At 42.8% G+C, this 27,904-nt stretch overlaps 1 protein-coding gene across 5 annotated transcripts; it reads left to right on the forward strand.

The window, feature by feature from the left end:
• The first annotated feature begins 125 nt into the window (after positions 1–125).
• On the forward strand, positions 126–27,872 carry ADAM10 (ADAM metallopeptidase domain 10). Of its 5 annotated transcripts, none has more exons than XM_070953891.1 (16): positions 126–383; positions 5,782–5,932; positions 7,035–7,153; positions 8,418–8,576; positions 11,418–11,521; positions 12,362–12,511; positions 13,452–13,544; positions 14,088–14,271; positions 16,967–17,130; positions 17,879–18,062; positions 18,932–19,082; positions 21,051–21,234; positions 21,733–21,841; positions 23,579–23,799; positions 25,049–25,175; positions 25,711–27,872. In XM_070953891.1, exons 1-16 carry the CDS (start codon positions 329–331, stop codon positions 25,803–25,805), a joined length of 2,250 nt encoding a protein of 749 aa, XP_070809992.1. In that variant the 5' UTR covers positions 126–328; the 3' UTR covers positions 25,806–27,872. The 5 variants fall into 5 exon arrangements, with proteins under 5 accessions (XP_070809992.1, XP_070809993.1, XP_070809990.1 ...); XM_070953892.1 differs by having other exon boundaries at positions 12,365–12,511; XM_070953889.1 differs by lacking the exon at positions 126–383 and adding an exon at positions 1,000–1,339.
• Positions 27,873–27,904: the final 32 nt, after the last annotated feature.

The following is a 27,904-nucleotide window of genomic DNA, read 5'->3' on the forward strand; positions in this document are numbered from 1 at the left end:
ACGCCGCCTGTGACTGGCTGCGCCGCGCGCCGAGGGAGGGCAGCTGCTGGGCGCGCGCGGCGTGCGCTGACTGGCCGGCCGAGCGGCGTGTGGCGCGCGCGCGCGCGCCCGTCCGCCTGAGGGAGGGAGCTTGTTCTGAGGTACTTTTGGTGGGAACCGGAGCGAGGCCGCAGGCGGGCGGCGGCGGCGGGAGGAAGAGGAAGCGGTGCCGCGCGGTCTCTTCGCCCTTCCCTCCCCGGCCGGGCGGATGCTTAGCGGATAGGCGGCGGCGAGAGGCGGCCACCTGGCTGTGGCTGGCGGCGGCGGGGCCTGGCCGGGCCAGGCGAAGATGGTGCTGCTGAGGGTCCTCGTCCTGCTCTGCTCCTGGGCGGCCGGAGCCGGAGGTAAGCCCGGCCGCGGCCCCTCCCCGTCCCGAGCGGCTCCAGGCCGGGCGGGAGGCCATCGTGAACGCCGCCGAAGCTCCGCTCGGCCGCCCCAACTCGCCGGCGCCGCCGCGGCTGCCGGGCCTGGAAAGTTTCTCCGGCCTCGGCCAGGAGCTGGGGCAGCGCCGCGGCGGGCGGGCTCCGGGCCGTGGTGCGCCGCTTCGAAGCGGCCTTGACTTCGGCGGACTTCGCTTCCGGGAGCGGGGCGGCTGCCGCCTCGGAGGCCCCCGGTACTTGGGTTTCGGCTGGGGCCGGGCGTTGTGGGGGGATCCTGCACGGCCCCTCAAACGGGCCGTCATCCGCCCGGCCCGGGTTCCCCAAGGGCGGATCTGCCTTGGCGGGGCGCAGGCCATCCGGCGGTTCTCCTGCCGAGGGGCTGCCGGAAGGGCCCCGGGGTGTGGCGGGGATCGTGCCAGCTCTCCGGTGATGTAATGGGGCTAAGCAGGGAAGGACTGATACCAGGAAGTGGGGACGGCGGGCGCGCCTGGGAGGGCGACGGGAAGGCCGGCGAAGCCGTGGCTTGGCTTGTGCCCAAAAGCGGAAGGGGGAAAGTCCGAAACTCCCGGGCGGCGCCAAAGAGGCTTCCTTGCCTAACTGCTTAGAGTGGGATTAGGTTCCCTCTGCCATTTGGAAAGTTCCTGGCTTAAATTTAAAAGTTCGGATACTAGTGTATTAACTCAACAATAAGGTATCTGTGGTTTCGACAAGCCGAGAAGGAAGGTGTTTGAGCAGGACGTGCTTGCCACGAGGGGTAGCAAGGTGAAGAGGGGCAATCGGACCCTTCTCCCTGGCTGTCTGCCCCACCATCTAAAAAGAGAAAGCAAGGAAACGTTAGGAACAGAAAATGGGTGTCCTGCCTGATGTGGCAGCAAAAGATGAAATCGTCCGAAGGTCTCTGATACTTCAGGGCTTTGTAGGTAGGTCAATTTAGAGCTGTTTGGCTAAAATAATCAGATAAAGAAAATCTGTATGTATGGGCTGCTCTTAAATAACATTGCAAATCCATAAAATATATCATAAGGTCTTGAACATTTCATTGAAATGAAACCCAGCAGTGCTAATATTATACTTACCTGCTTGTATTTACTGTCTTCAAATTATGCTCAAAATGGCTACTAAACACAAAATGTGCTATTAATGAATTAGTTGATGTAGTATATTTCCATATGGAAAATATCAGTAATATTATCAAACTAAATATTTCAGAATACTAAATTAAAAGCACGACCTGATGATCTTACTGAAAGAGTGGGAAAAGCGAGTGTTCTAGCTTGGGAGTGAAATAGAGAAGAAACTTCTTACAGGGCTGTTAATCAGGAGACACTTTATGGATAAACTTTACCAAGACCCAACTATCTCTGAAACTAGAGAGGCTGACATACTCTGTATAATCTGTTCCTTTTCACCATCACTACATGATGGTGAAAGCCCAAAAACAGGGATGGGCTGAGGAGTTTTCTCCAAAGAGTTATCTTAAATTCTGAATCATAATATATCTACATCAGTGCATATCAGAAAACATTGCACTTAATCCTAGTCCTGTACCTCTGTCTTGTCTGTATTTTAATTCAGATAGTTCACCTTCTTGTATTTGATTGGTAACACTATTCTGGAAATGTCATTCTTTCCCTTGTAAAAGATTAGTGTTCAGTGCTTGTAATTGAGAATTTGCAGTCTTCACTTCTCTGAAAATAAACTTTCCATATCTCAGCACACATCCAGAAGGGCCAAACTATTCTTCAAAATGCGTAAAGTAGGGGTCCTCAAACTTGGCAGCTTTAAAACTTGTGGACTTCATCTCCCAGAATTCTTCAGCCAGCATGGCTGGCTTGAGAATTCTGTGAGTTGAAGTCCACAAGTCTTAAAACTGCCAAGTTTGAAGACCTGCCAAGTTTGAAGAACAGGTTTAAAGGTTGTTGATAAAGTTAATATCACAGTACTTTCACTTTCATATTCAGCAATAGCACCCACTGTTTCTAAAAGGAAAATTCCATGGTTGCAATTATGAGTTTTGTCATCGGTCTTCAATATATTTCTAAATTGGACTAAATACTGGATTCATATAGTATTTAAAAACAGCCAGCCAACCAATCAGAAGTGAGTCAGAACTGCGGGGGAGGGGACGGACAAATTCTATGTACTTCTATAAATAGAAAGTTTTCTTATTTTTATTAAAGAACAGTTGAGAGTAATTGGAAGACTTATGATTGTTTACATATCATTTTATGCTAAGCATGAGGAGAAAGTGACCTGAAGGCATCTTTGGTATTTTCCCACCCTTTCCTTTTGTGCAAGAAAGAGCAAAGGCTTTTGTTTTCGCTTTTGAACTAAACATTATTCTGTACCATATTACATCTAAACTCTGCCAAATGCTGTAGGCAAAAATAAACTGTTAATTAAAGGCCTGATGTGGTGGCTAAGAATGGTAGACCAGGACATTTCCTGATTCACATATTCCTTCTGCCATGGAGCTTGTTAGAGTTTATTTCAGATCATCTTTGAAAACATGACCTGTGTGTTGATTGTGTTGGAACATGTTCATTCCTAAAGTATTATTCTTTTCTCCACAAAGAGTACAAGTATGGTTGTTTGCTTTGTGACTAGAAAATCAGTAGGTTTTAAAGATTAAGGTAATTAAAGGTAATTCTTTTTGGGAGTATTTGGTCAGTTTTCAACCAAGAAATCAATGAAATAATAACATATTTCAACAGCTTGCCTATTCTTTCAACAACAATTAAGAATTAACTGCATATGTATCTTCTTAGCCTAGATGAAGTTTAGTAAGCTAAAACTAAGTGACATTATATTGTTTTATTACCTCTATTACTCCTAGAATTAAATACACTTTCCTTTAGGAACCTGTTTTACAATTATATGAAATAATATTTGAGATATTAATTAACAAAATATTACGCTCCAACCCATAATGCAGGAAAGATTGTCAGAATGTGGTGCATTGAATCATGAGTTTGATTTCAGACACACTCTGGAATCCTGTAAACATAACAGCCCCTTTGGGAAGTCGGGGCCTGAAGGTTGATCTTAAGAGCCTTATAATAAGTCAGATTCCACTCAGTTGAATCAAGTTTGTCAAATCACTGTTTCCTATTCTTGGGCAAAAACACTGTCTATAATAGTTGAGGTTAATAAAGAAATAGTTGAAAAAACATTGTTGAATGTTTAGACTGAAAAATAAATACAAGTGTCAGAATAATATATTTTCTGGTAACAATTTCCTAAGTGTTTACAATCTAATGTTTCTTTTGGCATGATGAAAGTCTCCAGTTTGTAGTTATTTATTTATTTGTCACATTTCTATGCCGCCCAACTCACTGGGGACTCTGGGTGGCTTATAACAAAAAATAATGCGAACAATATACCATAAAAGTAGTTTTTAAAAAACAGTAAAAACCCATACACTCCATTCATGGCCGGGTCTTGCAAGATTGCAGCAATAGATCAACAGCCCCAGGCCTGCTGGAAAAGCCAGGTCTTCACTGCTTTCCGGAAGGCCAATAGGGTGGGGTCGGTCCGGACCTCAGGAGGTAATTGGTTCCAGAGAGCCGGGGCAGCCACAGAGAAGGCCCTTCCCTGTGGGCCCACCAGCTGACATTGTTTAGCTGACGGGACCCAGAGGAGGCCAACTCTGTGGGATCTTACCGGTCGTTGGGAGTTATGCGGTAGAAGGCGGTCTCGAAGATAGCCTGGCACTGAGCCATGTAGGGCTTTAAAGGTAATAACCAATACCTTGAATTGTGTCCGGAGACCGATAGGGAGCCAGCGCAGCTCGCGGAGAATTGGTGTAATGTGGGTGTATCTAGGTGCACCCACAATCGCTCGCACGGCTGCATTCTGGACCAACTGTAGCCTCCAAACACTTTTCAAGAGTAGCCCCATGTTGTTATTCTGCAACAAGGGATGGGAAACTTTGGAATCAGCACATACCCGGAATATATAATTGTAGGCTTCATACAAACAAGTAAAAATTATTCTTCCACCATTAGACCAGAGATGCATGCATAGGTATTGCTGGTAAAAAAAAAACTCTTTCATCTGAATCATAGATTCAGTGCTAGTTGACTGGTACATTGCATGCATTTGATAACTACATTTTCAACTGATGTCAAACTGATATCTTAAATCATGCATTCACTTTTATAATTACAAAGGTGCCCTTGGAAAAAAAGGGAAATATTGCCATATTTGGTAAGTTGGGGTTTGGTTTTTACTTAAATGTTCCCAAAGTAAGATTTGTCATAATGCACTGAGATTTGCCAAGTACAATACATTTGTATAAGTCGTATTGAGAACAGGAAATAAAAGCAAGTCTACCAATTATTGTATCCAGTGACCAAAGAAGCACGAATGTTTTGGGGGAATTGCTGCTTCCCTTAAGAAAGCAAAGCAGTGATACTTCATTCCACTAAGTCAACTTGATGCACTACAATCATTGCATCTTGCTGCTATTGTGGCGAATTGTTTGAATCCTTAATTAAAAATGGATGAAAGTTTGGATTGAATGGAGAAATGTAGAGTTTTATAATCCCAATTCTTAATCACTCTGTAAAGATGAAATTGTATGTGTATGTGTAAAAATATCCAAAATCCAATTGCACTCTCAAATTTAAAAATAAAAAATCTCCAAACTAAAAATAAAAAGTCAATATAGTTAATAAAAAGGACTATTCTCAAATAAGTGGCATATAGATTCAATGTAAAAACAAAACATTTACTAGATTAATGTATTTGCATTCCACAAACTACTTGTTTAACCAAAGAAATGGGGAAGAATCTGGCAGCTTTGTCAGTCTGGAGATACAAAAGGATTCTTTCTTTCTCTGCTGGAAAAAGGGGCTCACTAAAGCCTGGCAGTGTTGTGTGCAACTGTTGTTTGCGTAAAGAAGAGCCTGATGATAGCTGTTTACAAACTCCTTGTCAGCATATTTGTCCTTTTGGACAGGAAAAAACACGTCCTTCAATTTGGGGACAAGAAAACCCCAGATTGGGGTGGACAATGGCACTTGTGTTTGGAAAGCCTTTGTTAGTTGTACCTGGAGAGAAGCTTTAGAATGGGACAATGAACGTGTAATTTGAATATGCTTTTAGATTTCATGTTGCCCACTCATTTCATAATTTCTATTTTCTGCGCACTCTTGTGGGGTTTTTTTCTGCTATGGCTTTAATTGCTATGGCTCCATTTCCTTGTTCTGCCATCTCTCACATTTATGAATAGATCTCTTTTATGCTTTTCAAATAATGTAATTGCTTTTTTTTCTATTAATGAATCATTTTTGTTAGCAAAAAATTGAATGTAGACTGTGCTTCTGATTAATATGTCCATCCACTCCTTTGTTTGCAGGTCAGTATGGAAACCCTCTAAATAAATACATAAGACATTATGAAGGACTGTCATATGATGTGGATTCATTACACCAAAAACACCAGCGTGCCAAAAGAGCAGTATCTCACGAAGACCAATTTTTGCGCTTAGATTTTCATGCTCATGGGAGGTAAATACCGTGTCAGTTAATTTCCTTCATCATTGTTAACTGCAGTTGAATATAACTGAACAATAATCATAATATCCACATTCTGTCGAAATGTAAAGTTAACATTTTTTCTACTAAAGTCTGATATGGGCAACATTCCAATCTGAATCTTTTTGTTAGCTCCGAGGTAAGTATTTTGGTAATATATGTGGAATTGAGTCATTGAATATTCCAACATCTGCATGTGTAAATCTATTTTGGGGTGCTCCGTCAGTATTCAAGGTACACATATGAAATAATTGTGTATTGGTATATTTTCAGAGAAAAGAAAATACATTGTTCCCAGACTTTAAAAATGGCTGCACCATATTCAGATATGATACTTTCTTGAGTTTTTATATCTACATAAGAAAGCCAAGGGCAAATATATGCGGTATGTCTGCCAGGCTTCCCCTTTCTCCTTATTGAACCTAGATAACAGCTTAAGCCAAATATTTATAAATTCTTCAAAATTAAAAAGAGCAATCGGATTTTAAAATGTACATCAAAACATATAAGCAGAGTGTATAAATGTTGTGCATATAGTGGCGGCCAACTGGCTTGCTTAATCTTATCTGTGCAGAGCAGCCTGTGGCAACCCCTCTGCAAGTGCCAGATGAGCCAGCATCATTATTGCTGTTGTCTTACTTGAATCCATGATTTCTCTGTAGCATTTTATGTCTTGCAATGTTTCTAACTGGAATTGAACTAGGATATAGCTTAAAATGATAGCATTTGTATTTTACAAAACCTCGCCTCCATGTTCAGATAACATGTGTTTTCCAGTAAATAGTTAAAATATGATTATACTTAAGGTAACCAAATCTCCTTGGTTGCATTTATGATGCGAGAGTTTGCATGGGGCTTCAGGTTATATTGATCCCCTACAAATATTAAGTTAAATGAAGGTGTGAGGTAAAAGCATAGCTCTTTTACTATGTTTAGATGTAAATGCATATCAAGTAAAAATGCTAGCGTATGAAAATGGAAAATACTTAACAAGGTTGAGGACATTCATTTTTATCTGTCAGCCCATGGTAAGAGGTGTTTTTGTAAATGCAATCTGTCTTTCTTCCCTTTGCAGACATTTTAATCTGAGACTGAAGAGAGATATGTCTCTCTTTAGTGATGACTTTAAGCTAGAGATGTCAGATAAAGTGATTGATTATGATACCTCCCATATTTACACTGGGCACATTTATGGTAAGTGCAGGAATGGTGGTTTCTGTTTTGAACTAGCAATAGCTCTTTGTTTAGACATTCATGCAATGCAGAGCAACAGGCCATTTTCACAGTAATTGAAACAATTTTAGAATGTTCATTTTTTGTCTTTAAAAAGTTGCCAGAAAGTACAGTTAAATTTCACATTCCTTTTCCCCCTTCATTTTATCATAATTCTGCTTTCTTTCTGAAGAAAAAAGTCTGATTTGAATATTTTCCATGTAACAGCACAGTAGCTCAAAAGATCCTACATTCATGAGATGCTGCATTCTTTGGACTGTTCGGTTTCACATTAAAAGCTTTGCATCACACTCAATGTGAAAATGTTGCATGCTGGCATAGTGTGTTTTTTCCCATGATAGACTATTGCTTAGGTACATTCTGCAGCCTAAGAATATCTGTGCTCCATGATATTTTGGAATATACTGCTGAACGATTAGTTCTCACAGTGTCAGTTGAAGGAACGCTACATTTGAATTACATTTTTTAACATACTTGGTAAAAATGAAAATGTTTTTTATAACTTTTTCAGGGGAAATAATTTACATGGGAAGCAAACTGAGTAAACTAATATTTAAAGATGTGGGAAGTAAGATAATAGGGCCTAGACTGAATAGTAATATAGCATAGGAATGAATAAATAGATATGTTTATAAGAACAAACATCAGGAATAATAAAATCAGATTTAAATATATACAAGTGCTCCTCAACTTATAACGCAACTCCAAGTTAAGGCGGCCTTGGAAAAAGTGACCTATGACCCATCAAAGTTATCATTGCACAACCCACATGGTCACTGCTTGGGTGCTTGGCAACCGGCTCATATTTACAGTGGTTGCAGCATTTGCAGTCATGCAACCATGGCTCACAACCTGCCCAGCCTGCCTAAGCAGGGTTCGCTTAACCCTATGATTTGCCTAAAGACAGCAGCAGTTTGCTTAATGACCACTGTAAAAATGGTCGTAAAATCGGGTCCAGTCATGTGATAACTCACTTAACGACTACATTGCCTGGCAACTGAAATTCCAGTCCCAAAGAACCAGCAGAACAAATGTGAGGTATTTATTGATATTGGTGATGGCTAGAACTTGATGCAGGCATGTTCATGAACGCTGCATTACTTTCCTGGTCACTTGCTGAGAAGTCATATTCAGGTTCAGGAAACTTGCCTATTCTTTCTGGGAATTGATGCTGATGAATAATAGTTGCCGGAGTATTCTAAAGCCTACATCCTTTTTTAAACAGGTGAACAGGGAAGCTTTAGCCATGGATCTGTTGTTGATGGAAGATTTGAGGGATTCGTTAAGACTCACACTGGAACCTTTTATATTGAGCCAGCGGAAAGATATATTAAGGACAAAGCCCTGCCTTTTCATTCTATCATGTACCATGAAGATGATATCAGTAAGTTTTTATTCTGGGTTGAACATATGCTATATAGAATATGCTATGAGTGAGTGAGGTTTTCAAGGCACTAAATCTTAAAACAGAATGCTCTTAAGCATTCATTCTTCCACTGCTATAAAGGGACACCTATCCTGAGCAGGGTGAGTCACGTTGCTTAGAAAATGTTATAACCCTCATAGGACCGACTCTAGTGAGAAATGTTCTTTCAAGTGTTCAGACAAGTTCCTGAGCTTCATATTGTTTAAAGTATCCCCTGAAGTACTCGGATAATATAAGCAACAAGCACCCAAATGCACAAAGCTTTTGATACCCTATTAGATATCACCTTCAACTGTAATTGTTAGTGGTATTACATGCTGTTAAATCAGGCTGTCTGATGTAAATTTGTTACTTCCTTACCCCCCTCTATTTTTAAAAAGGACGGCCTTTTGCTCACCAGATTTGAAAATGAAAAGATTCATGAGCCAAACAAAGTGTTAGCTAATTATAGAACTTTCATTAGAAAGCATAGGCCGTGGAATGTGGTAGGGATTCTGTTGCTTGTTTTATTATTGTTTTGAAAGAAAAAGAGCAGAAGGATTGTTTTAAGTCAGCACGGTTTAGGGGATTTAAGCAACTAAATGCTAGTTGTTTCCAGGTTGGAAAATACTGGATAGATCTTTAACAAATACATTTCTGCTCATAGAATAAGACATAGTTAAAGGGATTTTGAGAACATTGTATATAAAGCGTACAAGGTTATGGTCAGTTCAGGCAAATGCCTCCAATCAAGAAATCTATGTTGTTAATGAATGAGCCTTTCCATAGCCCATATTTTAATTTTTGCAAAAATATTCTGTTAGTGCTTTTGGGGCCCAACAAAGGGGCATATGTTCAGCATAACAATGAAGTCTTATTCAGAGCTGAAACAAAAGCCAGTGCTAAAAATGAGGATTATATTGTACTGTTTCCTACAAAGTCTTTTGTTCATGTTACTCTCTCTTAACTTAATGACCAGATAAAGGCAACCCTTTTATTCTGATTTAAAGGATAGGCCAATTAAATAATTCTCACTCTCAATCTGTTTTTATACTTTTGTGAGATATTATTTATTGAAAAAAATGGTTTTGCCTGAAGGGAGAAAGTTACAGTTCTTTCCACAGTGACTGAAACAGTCTTGTTTGGGTATTACTTTGGCCGTATCAATCATTGCAGAAACATTTGGAAGTTGAGAGCAGCAGCCATAGGAAAGCTCTAGAAGCAGTTCTGGATATGGCAAGCAGCATGTTCTTGCTACTGATGTTGAATTCTGATAGAAAATAGTAATGCTTATTAGCCGTTTCATTATTCTCAAGGTAACCTATCTCTTTGAATGTATTTGCTTGGATCAGAAAGATTAAGCTGCAATAAACCTAAAGACAATAGGGGAAGAGATATAATGTACAAGCTAATCCAGATCAGCAGATAAAGATCCACAGGTTGAAGTGGGCAAAAAAAGCAGAATCCTATAAAATAACAAATGCGAAGAATTTGCTCATGTTACTCTGCTTATCGTTCTGAGTGACACAGGGCCAGGTTATCTGTGGGGCAACCTCCCAGGGGGTATCTGTCCATTCCCCCAGGCCAGAGGTGACCATGCTCTAGGTGCCTTCCCTTAAATGTTCTTGTCTTGCGGGATCTAGGCAGCAGGCCTTCTCAGTAGCAGACCCTGTCCTCCCCTGAAATCCAGAAGACCCCTGCCTTTCTCGCCTTCTGGAGAACCTTGGAAACCTTTTCTCACAAGCACTGAGCTGTAGTGAGGCTGGAGCCCAGTAAAGTTGTTTATGGGGTTGTGGAGTATTTGGGGGGGGGGGGCACGCATGGGGTATTTTTGTGATGGTGTTATATTTGGTATTGTTTTTATTCTTTGTAACCCGCTCAGGTTTATGTTGCATAACATGGGTGGCTCTATAAGTCTTTTAAATAAATACAATATGTGCAAGATATTGTTGTAAAGGAAAGGCATTAATTGTCAGAAGTGGATAGCTTTATGTCAAAGGACCTACTTTTGAAAACAGCTAGGAATAATCCATTGATTCAAAATTGTATCCTGGTGGATTCATATTATGATGCATTGGTTTAAAAGGGAAGTTTCATTTGACTGCTGCTTTATTAAACTATGCAGATTAGAATTGGCTTGTTCATGTCCCAAAACTGTTTTTAGCCAGCAAGGAGTCAACAATTAACCATTGCCAGGGCAAATCCGATCCCTTTGAAATTTGCTTGGATCCTGACTTCTCCTTTAGAAGGTTTTTGTGCTTCTTACTTCCACTGGCTTTGAATGACTGACAATAATTCTGCAGTACAAATATCCATAAAAGCAACATTAAAAAGCATGACCAATATATACAACAGGTAAAGCAATAGCATCAGAAAGTCTTAGTTAATATGTTCTAAACTCTTCTAAATGGTAAAAATGGGAGAATTGCTTTGTTCTCGATGGCAGATTGTTCCACAATATGCAACCCACATGTACGATTGAGCCAAAAATGAGATGCGGGGGTCAAGGGGACCTCCAGCTGCTTGGGTTTTGTGCCAAATTTATCTTTAATAGAAAAACAAAGCATATGGGGCACCTCCTATTAGCTATGTAATGCTGTCTAATGCCCCACTCCGTAAAAAGACAGAGAGGATTATGCAACAGATTGAATTAAGCCTCTTTAAAATTTTTACTGATACTAGATATTTCTTAACCTCTTTGCCGCTTTCCACTGTTTTGATCCTACTGATTTGAATATATTTTAAAATTAGTAATTGAGTGTTTTAATTTTAAAACCATTCATAGAGGAAAATATGTGCCAGCAAGTCTTTCTGTTTTAGAATACCCACATAAGTATGGACCACAAGGTGGCTGTGCCGATCATTCCGTCTTTGAAAAAATGAGGAAATACCAAATGACTGGGATAGAAGAGCCAAGACAGCAGGTATCAAGTATGGAATAAATGATTTGATAAAATACCTGTTATTTTTCTTGTCTATCTGCTGTTGATCTGACCAGGGAAGCTGTATTCTGCTGTTGACATGATGTGACATAAAACGAGCTACTGATTTATTTAATTTTGAATTGATATGTCATTTCTACGTGTTTCTTAGCTTTTTCATTTTGAATTTGCTTTATGTTATGAGAAGGCTTTGGGCCTTTTGCAAATATCTGCTATGTAGAACTGCCTGAACTTTACATGTAATAATGTAAGAGAATTTTACATTTCCCCCCGAACAGTCTTTAAATTATCTGTAGCTACAACCCGTAGGTTGAGTTGATTTGTTAGATTTAAAAATTTCTACTAAAATTAATGGCAGATTTAAGAACATTTTAAGTACCTGATAGCAGCAGGCCTAAAAACTTGCCTAAGAATCTCCTCAGGCTGCAGAAATGTAATCTCCTATATATCAACATGATTCATGCATTCAAGTGCATCCTGAGCTATTTTGTTTCCTTTTAGTCCTCTGCTAAGCTTTTTATGAGGCAAATTAATAGGGGACAAATGTTCTTCAGAGCCAAGTTACTCTACCAGCACATATAGTTACAGGAATGCAGCTGGCTGCAAGCAGCTGAAGCTGCGCAGGATAAAGATGAAGGGAACTATGATAGGATGGAGAAAAGCTGACCTGAAATTGGCATGTTCTGACGCATCACTCCAGAAAACGAGGAGGTTCACACTTTTGTGTTAGTCCTCTTATTCTCACATACAAGTTAGACTCTGAAGTGTTTGAAACAGAAGACTACATAAATACCTTGTACCTAAATGTTCCTTATGCTTTAGCAGCCATCTGAAGAACAGGTCAGAGAGGACCCTGGGCTCTTGAGGAAAAAACGAGCTGCACAAGCTGAAAAGAACACTTGTCAACTCTATATTCAAACCGACCATCTTTTCTTCAGGTATTATGGAACCCGAGAAGCTGTGATTGCACAGGTAAGCTCCTACCAGGTTCCTGTAGAAGGTCGATTTCCTTGTCAAAATAAAGGGCAAGAGAGTGGAAGAGCTTTCATAGATCATGATACAACTTTGAGTGAATGACAATGAGATTGTTCCAGGGTATTTAAAGTGTACTACTACAGGCATTTTTTTCCAGCAAGTTATGTATACAAGTGTGGTAATTGCAGAATGTGTGTTACTTCTTGGATATGCACTGTGGCATCTTTAGAAGAAAGATGACTAAAAAAATTGAATATCCAGTGAAGTGTATGAGATTGATATTGTCATTGCTCAGATGTAGAGGACATGCTTTGCCTATGAAGAGGTCTGGGTTATGTCTGTGGTTCTGGCAAGAGGACTCCTGTCTGAATCTCTGAAGAGTTTCTGTCAGCCACTTTCCGAATGTATACCTCGTGGAGAGCTGTATTGTAATACTGTATAGGGGCCTAGAAGAATCTGGGAAAGCCCTGCGGGGTATGCGCCCTTTTACCTCAGAGCCTAGGAGGAGAAATAAAGGAGAGTTTAGTTTCACTCGGTTTCTTCCAGGCCAACCAAGAACCATCAGTGAAGTCTCTCTTTCGGACCGACTCACCTCGTGGGATGGTTGTTGTGGAGAAAATTGGAGGAAGGAGTATTATGTATGTTAGCTTCCTTGAGTTACTTATAAAATAATAAAGGCAGGGTATAAATAAAAACAACTTTTGGTTGGAAAATCAAGCCCCAAGTCTGTTTGCTTTGTTTTGACAGTTAACTGTGATCCCTTTTAAATCCTGATAAAAAACAAGCCAGGAGGTCACTAAAGTGAAGCTGACGTCTGTGCGTAGCCAAAGCCTGAGCCAAAGGCTGTGAAGACCGGTTAGAGTTAGAAAACGTATCTTGCAGGTTGTAGAGGGAAGTGGATCTACAGCCAACCTCTTTGACTTCCTCTTTCTTTTAGATTTCCAGCCATGTTAAAGCAATTGACACAATTTACCAATCTACAGATTTCTCAGGAATCAGAAATATCAGTTTTATGGTGAAACGAATTAGAGTAAGTATACAGAAATGTAACAGTGGAAGTCTTTATCCACTTGCTGATTTAGTTGTTTTTTCCTCTTTTTATTGGCCCTTGCTGGTAGAGGGCTGGGTTTCTTCTTCCACTGACAAGTCTTAATAGCTAGTAACTTTATTTACACGTTCTGCTTTTTCTAGTGCTTTTATGTTGCCATCTTTTACTTGCAAATGTTGGGAAAATCACAGTGGCTTCTTGACTTGATAGTTTGCACAGGCAAAGGTAAAGGATGTCTCTGCTGCCCTGTTAGTTCCATATCCTGATTTCTAGGGAGTGGATCAGCTCAGGTGCTCATCTTTCACTGTTTCATGCCAATAACTTAAGGCCATCACTTGTGCATAATAAAATTAAAACTGCACATCAAAAACACTGCAGAATCCTTACCTCATCTCTGTGCTTTTGGGTGGGTAATGTTCACACTGTTCTTCTCTGAGTCATTACTTGTGAAAACAAGTAGGTGTAGATTTTTTTTTACTTTATCCAAAAGTGATGTCTAACAGTATACAATATATTTTCTTTCAGATCAACACTACCCAAGATGAAAAAGACCCTTCTAATCCCTTCAGATTTCCAAACATTGGTGTGGAGAAATTTCTAGAACTTAATTCTGAGCAGAATCATGATGATTATTGTTTGGCCTATGTCTTTACTGATCGTGATTTTGATGATGGTGTCCTTGGCTTGGCCTGGGTTGGAGCACCTTCAGGTAAATGATCGTTAAATATTTCCTTGGACGGAAAGGAAGTATAAAGCATTATTAGAGATTACATTTAATGAGCTAAAAGAAACATTGGGTGTCTGAAGGGCTGCTGCAGGTAAGTATTCTCTGTTTTGAAGTTTATGCCCATCTTGGATAAATTTGCTTGAAAGAGTTTGAATCTCCTGGTACTAACCATAATCTCTGGCTGCATGATTATTTTACTTCCAGAAAGTTGAAAAATCCTAACCCATATTTTTAAAAATATATTTCAAGACTGCTCCAGCATTGTGAATTGTTCAGTTTACAAACTCTTGAGCACACTTTGTTTTTACAAAATACTAGAATAGCTTACCTCAGCAAGCAGAGTGACTCATTCTTAGGGGTCTATTTACAGACAAACTCTCTTTGAGAAGTTTCAAATGAAACCAGAGACATTAAAAATAAAGAATTCATGGCTGCAGTATTACACAGCACCCCCAACCTGGCTAAATACTTTTAAGATTAGAATACTCAGAATGATGGATCTCCTCATCCTCTGCCTCACTATCTACTTTCAGTTTGAGGGAGAAATCCCCTGGGGGACCCCCACTCTCAGATTTCATAGCAGAGACCAGTGCAGCATCCAGGAAGTATTGGACTCCCACACATACCAGCAAACCTATAGCTCCAATGCGTATGCGACCACTTTCTCCTCGTAAAATAAAAAAAGGAAATCATCCACAGCATCTTCCAAAGAATAAAAATCACTAGAGAAGAAGAAAACAATAAACCACCATCTTCTTGGATATCCTCACCATCAGAGGAAACAATGGCAAATTAGGAGTGTTGAATGACACTTGCAATGACAAATGCAAGTGTGTTGAAAAACAACACTAAGGGCTCCATTACCAAAATAACAATCCATCCTCTCAAAAAGTGCCTGACTACTCAACCAACACAAGCTATGAAAAGAATAGTATTGCCATACATCAGAAATATCTCAGAAATAGCCAACCAACTGTTACAACCACATGGCATCACCGAAGCATACAAACCAACTAAAGCCCTCCAAAAACACTGCAAGTAAAGCAAAAGAGCCAACAGTTCAGGAAGGGGGAAAAAAAAGGATTTGGATACAACATAAAAGGTAAAGTTTGCAACAGCAGCTATAACAGCAGCAGTTCCATCAATACGCTGATGACACCCAGCTGTATATCTCCACCCCAGGCCACCCCAATGATGCCCTTGAAGTGTTGTCCCAGTGCCTGGAGGCCGTGCGGGCCTGGATGGGGAGAAACAGGCTCCAACTCAACCCCTCCAAGACCGAGTGGCTGTGGCTTCCGGCGTCCCGATATAGCCAGCTGACGCCATCGCTGACTATTGGGGGTGAATCACTCGCCCCCACGGAGAGGGCTCGCAACTTGGGCGTCCTCCTGGACGCACGGCTGTCCTTGGAAGATCATTTGACGGCCGTGGCCAGGGGGGCTTTTTATCAGGTTCGCCTGATACGCCAGTTGCGTCCCTTTCTAGATCGGGACTCCCTACGCACAGTCACTCAGGCACTCGTCACCTCCCGCCTGGACTACTGCAACGCTCTCTACATGGGGCTCCCCCTGGGGTGCACCCGGAGGCTCCAGCTGGTCCAGAACGCGGCCGCGCGGGGGATCATGGGGGCGACGAGGCGCTCCCACGTGACACCTCTCCTGCGCGAGCTGCACTGGCTCCCGGTGGTCTTCCGGGTGCGCTTCAAGGTGTTGGTGACCACCTTTAAAGCGCTCCATGGCTTAGGGCCGGGGTACTTACGAGACCGCCTTCTGCCACCAATAGCCTCCCACCGGCCAGTACGCTCACACAGAGTGGGCCTCCTCAGGGTGCCGTCCGCCAGGCAATGTCGGCTGGCGACCCCCAGGGGGAGAGCCTTCTCTGTGGTGGCGCCTACCCTCTGGAACACCCTCCCCCCAGAATTACGCATAATAACAGACCTCCGGATTTTTCGTCGGGCCCTAAAAACCTATTTATTCCAACAAGCTGGGCTGGCTTGACCAAATTTTTTAATTTTTAAATTGATTTTAAATTGGAAATGGTTTTAATTCGGCCAAAATATTTAATTATTTTAAATAGTTTTTTAGATTCACCATGTTTGTATATATGTCTTGTTTTTACCTTGGCTGTGCACCGCCCTGAGTCCTATTTTGGAGAAGGGCGGTATAAAAATTTAATTAAATAAATAAATAAGTAAATAAATAAATATAAAGGACAGACTGGCAGAAGATTAGCACTGATGCATCCCTGAACACCAACTAGCAGTCAGAAGAGATGATGAAAATGCCTCCTTTGTGGGCAGACTCGGCCATAGTTTCAACTGGGAAACTGACATCCTAGACCAAGCTAAATCCAAACACAAGGTAATTCCTGGAAGCTTGGCCTTCAGACAAATCAGCTGTCAACAGAGATAAACCTTTGAGAATATCAGCCCTTGAGAACTGTTTTGTCTGAAAGCCAATGATTTTGCCTTCACAGTGCCAGAACAGCTCAAAGAGCTCTTGTGATTTCTAACTAGCTCACAGAATTTCAGAATAAGCTGATACATTTGAAGAATATTTTAATAATAAATTGATCTTTTTAGATTGAAAGTGCTGCTTTAACTGCTGCTTAATGAGAAAGTTTTTTCATCATTTTCTAATTAGCTTTGTTAAAGGTTACTGTTTGATTTTAATTACAGGGAGCTCTGGTGGAATCTGTGAGAAAAGCAAGCTTTATTCTGATGGGAAAAAGAAATCCTTAAATACTGGCATAATCACTGTGCAAAACTATGGTTCCCATGTCCCTCCTAAGGTCTCCCACATCACCTTTGCGCATGAAGTGGGGCATAACTTTGGTTCTCCTGTAAGTATATGTGTTCCAGCTCTCCCTGGCTGATGCAGCTTTCACAGCAGATTCGAGAACCTTAAAAGCTGTGACCAAACCATCCCCTCTGCCCGCAGAATTGGCCGATCCTGCTCACTGCAGGGTGAAACAACCTGATGAATTGGGCCATCTAACCTGCCTAAAGAGTCTCCTGTCTCCTATTGCAGCAAAATGCACCTCAGCTGATCTAAAGAAAGAAACAGGCTTTCAGTCTGCTAAAATGTAATGATGAAAACGTGGGCCAGGGTATCAGCAAAATAGTCCCTCCACTCACTTGCGTGAGAATTGCACACCTCCAGTGGACTCAGCAAAGCTGGTCCCTTTTCCTTACTTGTGAGCTTCTCATCTGATAGCTCAGGGCCCTTCCTGTTTCTGAAACAATTGGCTGCAGTTCAGTACAGGTCTGACTTCAGTTATTACACGATCTCTTTCAATCGTGTAAAGATTGGAAGCCAGATTCTTACGTGGTTGTTAATGGATAAATCGGGATAATAAAAGTAATTTTGGTGCACTGAATCAGTGGCTGTTTGGGTCATGTATTGCGAAGATGTTTAGAGTGAATCATGGGGACGCTGGCTTCTTTCTCAGCCACCTCACCTACTTGCCATTCTACCTTTTTTTCTGGGAGGCTTTAAGCAGCTCCTCACCTGAACACAGTGGCTTCTTTGATGAGCAGAAAATCACAGAGCTTCTAGTGAAGAAAGCTGACAATTTTTGTCTCTTGCAGCATGATTCTGGAACAGAATGCACTCCGGGAGAGTCCAAAAACCTGGGGCAAAAAGAAAATGGCAATTACATAATGTATGCACGGGCAACCTCTGGTGACAAACTGAACAACAACAAATTCTCTATCTGTAGTATTCGGAATATCAGCCAAGTCCTTGAAAAGAAGAGGAATAATTGTTTTGTTGGTATGTATTTCTTCTACACAATTTTCTTTATTTTTCACGGGATGGCAATGAGAAGAGAAGATACAGGGAACATCCCTGTGGCCAGCTTGAAATTCTGTAGCTTTTCATTTACTAAAAGGGTATTTTGTGTCTGGTCCTCCCTGAGGCAGATGAAGGCTGCTCTTGATCTCCTCCAACCCACCCTTGGAATGTATCAGCTTGGATTTGCCCTTTTGTCAGTGGCCACGAGGATCTGTCTGGCTGTCACACACTTTCACGGCTAAAGTCCTCACTTTCAGAAGTTGCCCATCTGAATGGCAAAACGTTTGGCTGACCGTGAGCCAACACACTTGATGCCAAAGAGCTGCGTGCACACCCTTGCACCCTAAAGTGACGTAGGTTCCTCTCTCCCGGCCCTTTCCAGAAATGCCATTGTTGCAGGCTTAGTGCTCTGACCAGGCTCTGGTAGCATAGAAAATGTTCTGAGTAGTTTGCTCATGTCCTGAAAATCACGGAAATTATCCTTCTTTCTGTTTCAGGCCATTCACCAACTCTAGCAAAAAGTGCCCAAAACTCTCCCCTTTGTTAATGAGTTCTTAGGCAAGCTCAGAGTTTTTGTGTTATACACAGGATGAAACGTGACTCTAGCCCTTGAACTGCAGCCAAGGCCGAGTCCACCGTTTCCTCCTTTCCTGTGAGGATCTTAGAGAAAGGAATGTGCCAGAGGCTGGCAAGATAGATCTCTGGCTGGGCTGAGAAAGAGCCACATGGCGGCTGCTTTATAGAAGGGATGCAGGTCCAGAAAAGGAGGGAGGCATGGTCCTGTATTCTGCTTCAGTCTAAGGAAGTCTCTCCCCGGTTCACCTTCAGAGGACCTTCCTGTTTTTCAGAATCTGGCCAGCCCATCTGTGGAAACGGGCTGGTAGAGCAAGGCGAGCAGTGTGATTGTGGCTACAGTGACCAGTGTAAAGATGAGTGCTGCTACGATGCCAACCAGCCGGAGGACAAGAAGTGCAAGCTGAGACCCAGCAAGAGTTGCAGGTTCAGAGGCTTTTCTGCTCTTGAGGAGGCCTCCCTCTCTCGGCCTTGGCCTAGGAGGAGGCAGGGCAGCCTTGGCTTACAGGAATGGATTGTTTCCGAATAGAATAGAATGGGAATGGGAATGGGAATTGAATTGAATTGAATTGAATTCTTTATTGGCCAAGTGTGATTGGGCTCACAAGGAATTTGTCTTTGGTGCATATGCTCTCTGTACATAAAAAGACAAGATACACTCGTCAAGAATTACAACATCCAGTGACAGTCATATGGTACAATAAGCAATCAAATCATACTAGGAAACAATATCAATATAAATCGCAAGGATACAAGCAACAAAGTTACAGCCATGCAGTTACAAGTGGGAGGAGATGGGCGACAGGAACGATGAGAAGACCAATAGCAATAGTAATGCAGCCTGATGGGAATTATTTGTTTAGCAGAGTGATGGCGTTCGGGAAAAAACTGTTCTTGTGTGCAGTACTCTATAGCATCGTTTTGAGGGTAGAAGTTGAAACAATTTATGTCCAGGATGTGAGGGGTCTGTAAATATTTTCACAGCCCTCTTTTTGACTCGTGCAGTATACAGGTCCTTAATGGAAGGCAGGTTGGTAATAATTGTTTTTTCTGTAGTTCTAATTATCTCTGAAGTCTGTGTCTGTCTTGTTAGGTTGCAGAACCAAACCAGGCAGTTATAGAGGTGCAGATGACAGACTCAGTAGTTCCTCTGTAGAACTGGATCAGCAGCTCGTTGGGCAGTTTGAGCTTCCTGAGTTGGCGCAGAAAAAACATTCTTTGTTGTGCTTTTTTGATGACGTTTTTGAAGTTAGGTGTCCATTTTAGGTCTTGAGATATGATAGAACCCAGGAACCTGAAGGTCTCTACTGTTGATTCTGTGTTGTCTAGTAGTGTAAGCGGTGGTAGTATGGGAGGGTTTCTCCTAAAATCTACCACCATTTCTACGGTTTTGAGTGTGTTCAGTTCCAGATTATTCCGGTCGCACCACGAGGCTAGTTGTTCAACCTTCCATCTGTATGCAGATTCATTGTTGTCTCAAATGAGACCAATCAATATTGTATCATCTGCAAACTTCAGTAGTTTAAGAGATGGATCATTTGAGATGCAGTCATTGGTATAGAGAGAGAAATGGAGAAAGCACGCATCCTTGGGGGGCCCCTGTGCTAATTGTACAGGTATCTGATGTGATTTTGCTTAGTTTCACCTGCTGCTTCCTGTCTGTTAGGAAGCTTGTGAGCCACTTACAAGTGTGTTGAGGTACCGCTAGCTGATTTAGCTTAGTTAGAAAAATGTCCGGTATGATGGTATTTAATGCTGAACTAAAGTCTACAAAGAAGACCCTTGCATAGGTCTTTGGAGATTCAAGATGTTGTAGTGCAGAGCCATATTAACAGCATCATCTGTCAATCTGTTTGCTAATGATCAGAATTGGCAACGTAGGCATCCCAAACTCTGGGTCAAAGTTTAGTGGCAGGCAAAGTTAGAAGAAGAGAACCCGCTTCTCATGCTCAGCTCCAGGGCTGGGAAATACATTTCCCATCTACTAGCGAATCTGGCTTTTGATAACTTGACTTAATTACATGCCATTTTCATTATCTTTTGTTGCTGGTGGATTGAAATTATTTTATTGATTGCTGCCTCCAGAATTGGAAAGATGCCTTATTTAAATAAGGACTGTGCTAGAGATCATATCAAAGGCTTAAACTGATTTGGAGGAAAAGCCCTTGTGTATCCTAGCAGGCTACTCTTTTTAAGTCCCACTCAAAGCACTTGAGCTCTTGGATTGTGGGCAAAGTAAGTTGAGCACAGATTCTCCTGAGGCTTTTCAGAGGGAAATCAGGCAGTGAGCTATTGGGTGGCAGGGAGTGGGGCTCTCACAGAGGATAAATACAGATCTCTTTTAAAATGATGAAGCTTGTCGGAATGGCAATAATTTTTTTTCTCCCTTTTTAGTCCCAGTGAAGGCCCCTGTTGTACGCAGAATTGTGAATTCAAGAAAGAACGGGAAAAGTGCCGGAATGATTCTGAGTGTGCAGAAGAAGGGAGGTGCAATGGTAACTCTTCTTTCTGCCCTACATCTGCACCAAAAAAAAACCTGACCGAGTGCAACAGACACACTCAAGTTTGCATCAATGGTGTAAGTCCTCCTAGAGGTGTTTTACAAAGCAGACCATTGGGCTCCAGTGTTTATGTTTCCAGCGGATAGCGCTGCTTTCTGTTGACCCGTTGCAGCTGTCTTTCTTGGACAGCCAGGAAAAGCAGCCCTTTTCTTTTCCTCTGGGATCGATAACCAAAATGTTTGTACTGACTGTTTTTGAAACAGACCCCCTATTTGTCTGTGGTCAGTCCAAGAGGCTCTTTGCCCCAAACATTCTTTGGAAAGAAGGAAGCCTCCAGTCATCCACAACTTTGTCCTAACGTCAGCGGTGCTGGGACAGAATTGTGTTCTGGGGAAGCAAACTCTTTCCCTTTTCCTGGCTCTGCTTTATGTAGCCAGACAGATTTCTTATTTGTAGGAAAGAAAAGGGCAAACATGGTGAAGTTCAAAATGAGCCATCACATTCATTTTACTATTTTGTATGGTTTCATTCTGAGCTTGATGAGATAAAACATCTCTAGTCTGTTTCTTCCCCAGCAATGCGCCGGGTCCATTTGTGAGAAATATGACTTAGAAGAATGCACCTGTGCCAGCTCTGATGCAAAGGATGACAAAGAACTATGCCACGTCTGTTGCATGAAGAGAAGTACGTTTTGTTACGCTAAGCAACTTAAATTTGAATTATAGCATTCCGCCTATTTTAATATATGCAGGGATGCGGTAGAGTAACTATTTCATTACCTAAGCCTTCATGGGTAAATGGGGGACACCCCTCCTTTGTAAGAGTCCTCCTGCCTTTTCTTTTCGTGTCTGGTTGGAGCTCAGCAGATGCCTCTGGAGTTGAAATAGTTTTCAGTTGCAGTCTCAGACAGTGGTGAAATCTAAAAATTTTCCCTACCGGTTCTGTGGGCGTGGCTTGGTGAGGGGGGTTCCTGTGACTGAGTGGGTGTGGCCAACTCATCATCACTCACAGCCATGCCCACTCAGTCACATGACCACCACCAAGCCATGCCCACAGAACCCAGTAGGGGGAAAAAATTAATTTCTATTCTGCCTATTTTCCGCTGTCGCAAGATGCCTGCAGCTACAGCCTCTTTTTTTTTTTGGTGCACCTGGAGGCGCGTCTTGTGCTGAAAGATGCAGTGGCTTCAGGCTTCTTGTAGCGAAAGTTACTAGAGCCGCTCCCATTCTTAAACGCGCTGGTGCCATCACCGCCCTGTTCCATGTGCTGGCTGTGCATGCACACACCATTGCCTGCTGCCACTGATGAATGATGAATAAATAAACGGTGTGTGCATGCGTGGCCAGCGCATGGAACAAGGCGGTGATGGCAGTGGCACGTTTAAGAAGGGGAGCGGCTCCAGTAACTTTCACTACAAGAAGCCTGCAGCCACTGCATCTTTCGGCACAAGAAGCACTTCCATGCACACCGAAAAGAAGCCTGCGGCTGCAGGCATCTTGCAACAAGGGGGGCGAGATGCGGGCTGGTGGGGAGTCCAGTGGCAACGGCTCAGCCCTGGCTTGCCTTTTCTGGCAGCCAGCCATGGGAGGAAGTTAAGAACATGTCGCATGGCAAAGGGAAAGCGGGCAGCTGGCGGTGAGCGGGCACAGCTGGAGCCAGGGAATGATGCATTCCCCGACTCGGTTAAGGCAGGCAGTGAGCAGGCAGCGGCTCCAGGGCCTCGGGGAATCGCATGTCCCCGGGCCCTGACCTAAGGCGAAGGGCGGGCGGCATGCATTGCTTACCTTTGGTGAGCTGAGCAGGCAAGGTGACTGGTGAGGCAAGTAGCTGGGCCACGTGGTGAAGAGAACTTACATAAGGTGGGAGTGGGTGGGTGGGCCGAGCAACCAGAAGGGGTGAGCAAGCCAGAAGAGGCGACCGGGCGGGTGTGGGCGGGGCCACCAGGGATTATTGCTACCAGTTTGGCGAACGGATGCCAATCATCCCTACCAGTTCACCCGAACCGGTAGGATTTCACCCCTGGTCTCAGACCTGAAAAGTACAGAGGCATCAGCCTTTCAGATAACCATTTCATCATTTGGTGTCCTTCCGTTCCAGCCTTTTTTAATCCGCCAAAAGATCATTTCTTGCTCAGCTTTTAAAAAGAGGTGTTTGCTTCAGAAGAGTGGTACTCCACTTGGTCCCAGCATGGCTGGGGAGAGGAGGGGCTTGGCAGTGAGGCATAATAAGGCCATAATTATGTCCTGTTGGGAATGATGGATAAATACTACCATCTTTCTGCATGGTTCTACTTTCTTTCATGGCAATGTGCTGGCTTGACCATTCCATGCCAGTAATTTTTCTGCTTTGAACAGCAAAATCCTGATACTGCTGTTCCGAAAACTATAATATTGAGGTGCAGATTGTTTCTGTTTGTTCCAGTGCATCCGGAAACATGTGCCAGTACAGGCTCTGAAGCATGGAAGGCTCACTTCAGTTTCAAAACCATTACCCTCCAGCCTGGGTCCCCCTGCAATGATTTCAAAGGCTACTGTGATGTATTCATGCGCTGTCGCCTGGTGGATGCAGACGGCCCTCTGGCCAGGCTCAAGAAGGCCATTTTCAACCCAGAACTCTATGAAAACATTGCCGAGTGGATTGTGGTGAGTTGAAAGGAACTCTTTAAACAAACCTTGCCAGTTTCTTTGCAAAAATAAGAAATGTTTATGTTCTGAAGTTGAGATAAAACAATTTAAAATCGATATTCAGTGTTCAAAAGGTATGGGAAGAAATCTGGCAAGAATGCCTAAGAAAAAAGCCTCTTTCACGGTGGGTTTGTTTACTGCTTGGAAACAGGGTGCACTGCAAGGAGTGAAAGAGGAAAACGCCCGGGAGCCCTGATTCTGCTTCAAGGATTCAGGGAAGGGTCCCCTTTGAACACTGTTGCAGTGGCACCAAGCACAATTTCCCCTCTCAGGGTTAAGGAGAGTTCAGCAGAGAGTAGATCTAGTAAGTAGATCACAGAAATTAAATATCTCAGACAAGGAAACCTAGTAAAAAGTAGTTTACACCAGCACCATGCTGTGTCTCTGACAGGTTGCCATTTTTGCTTTTTGACATTCATTCCATAACTCCCGTTTTTGCATTCACTTGGTAGTTTTTCTTTTGCCTAGGAAGCAACAATAGCATTCTTCCAGTTCTCAGGGCAAAGAGGGAATTTTTGCATACATGAAGCAAATCACGCAGGCCCTCCATAAGCATTCCCCAGCCTATGTTAACATTTCCCCAGTTGCCTCATCCACACCTGCAGCCTCACCACCTTCAGCGTTCTTGTCACTTTCTCTTCACTGTATTTTTCTTGGAGAGTCCCTTTATAACAGCTGCTTCAATCTCTCTTCAAATGTTGCTGACTCCCATAGCATCTCTAAATACACCTCCCAGCAATTCTTCAGTTTATCCCAAAGCATTTCATCCCCTATTTGTTCTTCTGGAGGCCACCTGTTCCTCTGCTTCTGGAGCAATATTTTATTTTAACTGTATATGTAACTGTAAGCCTCCCAGAGTTACTGTTTGATAAGAGGGGCGACCAATAAATTTTATAAATAAATAACAATAAATAAAAGCCCCTTCTGCAGGGGCTGGGCGCAGACAGGCTGCCCCTAAGGGAAAGAAGCTGTTAAAGGACCCAGATTGGTTGGGGCAATATGCTGACTCTGTAATCTGTTTAGAGAGGGCTATAAAAGTATTGCGAAGCGGCATATAAGTCTAAGTGCTATTGCTAAAGGAGCCTGTGGCGAAGGGTGGCCTGGCTTCCCAGGGCTGAAGGGTGGCATTTCTTCTTTGTGCCTGGAGCTTTCATAGCGCCCGGTCAGATGGGAAAATAGACTTGTTTGTTCTGTCTCACAACTCCAGGCACACTGGTGGGCCGTCCTGCTCATGGGCATCGCACTCATCATGTTGATGGCGGGATTTATTAAAATCTGCAGCGTTCACACCCCAAGCAGCAATCCGAAGCTGCCACCACCCAAACCCCTTCCAGGTGAGGCTTTTGCTAGCCCTGCAAAAACTCTGGCTGTGGGCACAGGGTGAAAGGGCGCCTTGCACAACTTGGGTTGAAAGAAGAAAAAAAGCCCACAGGAGGAGCACAACGGGCTCCAGTTTGAACCGCATTGAGAATGTGTGTGCTTCATGCCAGGGCTGGAGGAGGGACGGACTCAACTGCCGTAACCCCGTGAGAGGGCTCGGCTCTGCCCTGCCTGCCTGCAGGGGTGGAACCAACGGGGGGAGTAGCTGAGCCGTCAGGCAAGTGGGGATTTGGGAGGGGGAAATGGGTTTTGAGTTACCATTCATCACCCCTGTGCCTGTGAAAGAATTTAGAGCATTGACAATTGCTTCTGTTTATGTGGCTGTGGCTGGTGCTTGGCGATGCCCCTTGTTTTCCAGAAAATGATCTTCCCAAGGCTTGGCTTACACTGCTGAACCGCAGTCAGCAAATCAGGATCGCAGGTGTGCAGGGAGCAGCTGGTTGGGCAAAGCAGCTTCTGAACATGCCTCTCCCCCTTTTTTTTCTGCAGGCACTTTGAAGCGAAGGAGACCCCCCCCAACGACTCAGGCCCCTCCACGCCAGAGGCCCCGAGAGAGCTACCAGATGGGCCACATGAGACGCTAAGGGCTGCTTTTTGCCTTGGTTCTTCCTAGTGCCTACAGTGGGAAAATTTCACTCCAAAGAAAACCTGTATTAAGTCATTGTCCCTGGTCAATGGAGGAGGCTCTCAGACTCTGAGACCCCCCCTTTCCCTGCCCCAAAGCGAAGTGGCTGGCTGTGAAGCAGATCTTTAGCAGTCTTAAGCAAGGCGTTTCTCTCCTCCTCGGCTCTTCATGGATGCCTTTCCTTCACTTGTAGGCAAAGGTAGCTCTGATGGAACCTCTGCAGGAATCAAAGCATCTCTTTCGGCTGCCCAGGCTAGGAAGCGAGATGTTACTTTGCCAATGTACATAAGTGGTTATATGCAGACATTGTATTTCTAATGTACACCTGTACTTCTTTGTGCAATTGTAAAACAATATAATTGCAATATGGATGTTCCTTTATATTATAAACCTTTTATGCTCTTAATGAAGAAATTACTGTTTAATTGACATACTCAGGATAACAGAAGGTTGATGATGTATAAAGGTCCAGGATTCTGTAATGCTTTACACAGGAATTGTGAATCACGTCAAGTCTGTGCAATTTTTATGCATCTCTGTTTCGGTCAGAACTACCGCTGAGGCGCTTCCGGGTGCTGCGTTCAGGTCCTCTCCCTGCCCGGCTCTGCTGAAAGGATTCCAGGCTGCTCTAGGGAGGCTGCTATGGGAAGAGCTTGTCCGGGGTTTGGCTCGCCTGCCTGGAATGGCGCTGAACGGTTCGATCGATTGCCTGACTTCTTGAGTGGGCCGCAGAAGGATTCAAAAAGAAAAAAGAAATGTTTGCCTATTCTGTCATTATTTGGCAATCAGGTCACCTTGATAAGTGGTAATAAGGATCCCAATTCTGAAAATTTGCGAGAAAGTAAAGCTGTGTTTTGTTGTTTTGTTTTAACAAGTATTGGGGTAATCTTTCAGCATGAAACTGTTTTAAAAGATAACCACTAAAACAGAAGCCACTACTGTGGGAATTGCTGTGGTTGTGTAACTATTGTAGGCTGGGGAATGTGAAAGGCACTAAAGAGGATCTCAAACAGCACAATGGCCCAAAGTTTTTACTGCAAGTGTATATAATTGGCATTTTTTTTAAAAGAGAGAAAAAGCAATGTCACAATATGCTTAACTGCTATGCAGGAAATGGAAGAGGGCATTATTCAAGCTTGACTTCACTGCTTCTGTTTTTCCAAAAGCGCCAAGCTGATTGGGAACCAAATGGCTGCAAAATATTTCTGGCTTTGCTTAGAGACCCAGTTGTATTTTGGTGGGTGGGATGGGGGGCGGGGTGCTAGCCAAGCTGTGGATTTTGTTTTGGTTTTTCAAGAGTATGAGATTTAGACATTTTGGTCTCATCGTGTGACTTGCAAGGCAACAAACTTTAAAAGAATATAATGGGAATCTCTTCCTTGTAAAACTTGTACAGTATGTGGTGACTTTTTTCAGAATACAGGTTTTTTGTACATGGTTTAGAGACAAATTTTGTACATGAATCCCCCAGACTAATAGATTATAAATAATTCTGAAGGATCCTAACTAGCTAGAAGTCTCTGTAGTTGCTTTTAAATCAATTTAAACTACATTTTGGGATTTTTTTTCTTCTTCAGACTGTGCAAAGACTGGAAGCTTAGGTTTGCATTTCTGAAATGGTGGCTTTTATTCTACAAGAGGTCTTAGTAACTTCTTGAGTATGGTAGATCTTGGACCATGTAAATTCTTTGCTTGTGATGTTATCCTGTGGCAGGCAGGGGGTGTTTGGCAGAGAGCCAGCCGGCTGCCCTGTTTTTACTGGGGGCCAAAGTTTCATGTTTTCTGCAAAGAAAAAATGCACTGAACTCTCCAAATGCAAGTCAAGATGTGGTAAAATAAAACTATCAAGGCAAATTGCGATCTAATACTACTGTCAGTTTAATGTCCACTGTGTTTTATACAGTATTTTTTGTTCACTTTGGAAATTTTTACTAAAAAGTTGCAAAAAAAATATGAAGTATTGTGCAAACAGATGTAAGGGTTTTTGAAACTTGAAATGCATTAATAAATAGACCTGATGAAATCACTCCAGAAGTTTCCCTCTTTCTGTGAGTCTGA

This window comes from Pituophis catenifer, unplaced genomic scaffold (assembly GCF_029215685.1).
Source record: "Pituophis catenifer annectens isolate HBS135680 unplaced genomic scaffold, rPitCat1.0.hap2 SCAF_14, whole genome shotgun sequence".
In the NCBI taxonomy this organism is placed as follows: Eukaryota; Metazoa; Chordata; class Lepidosauria; order Squamata; family Colubridae; genus Pituophis; species Pituophis catenifer.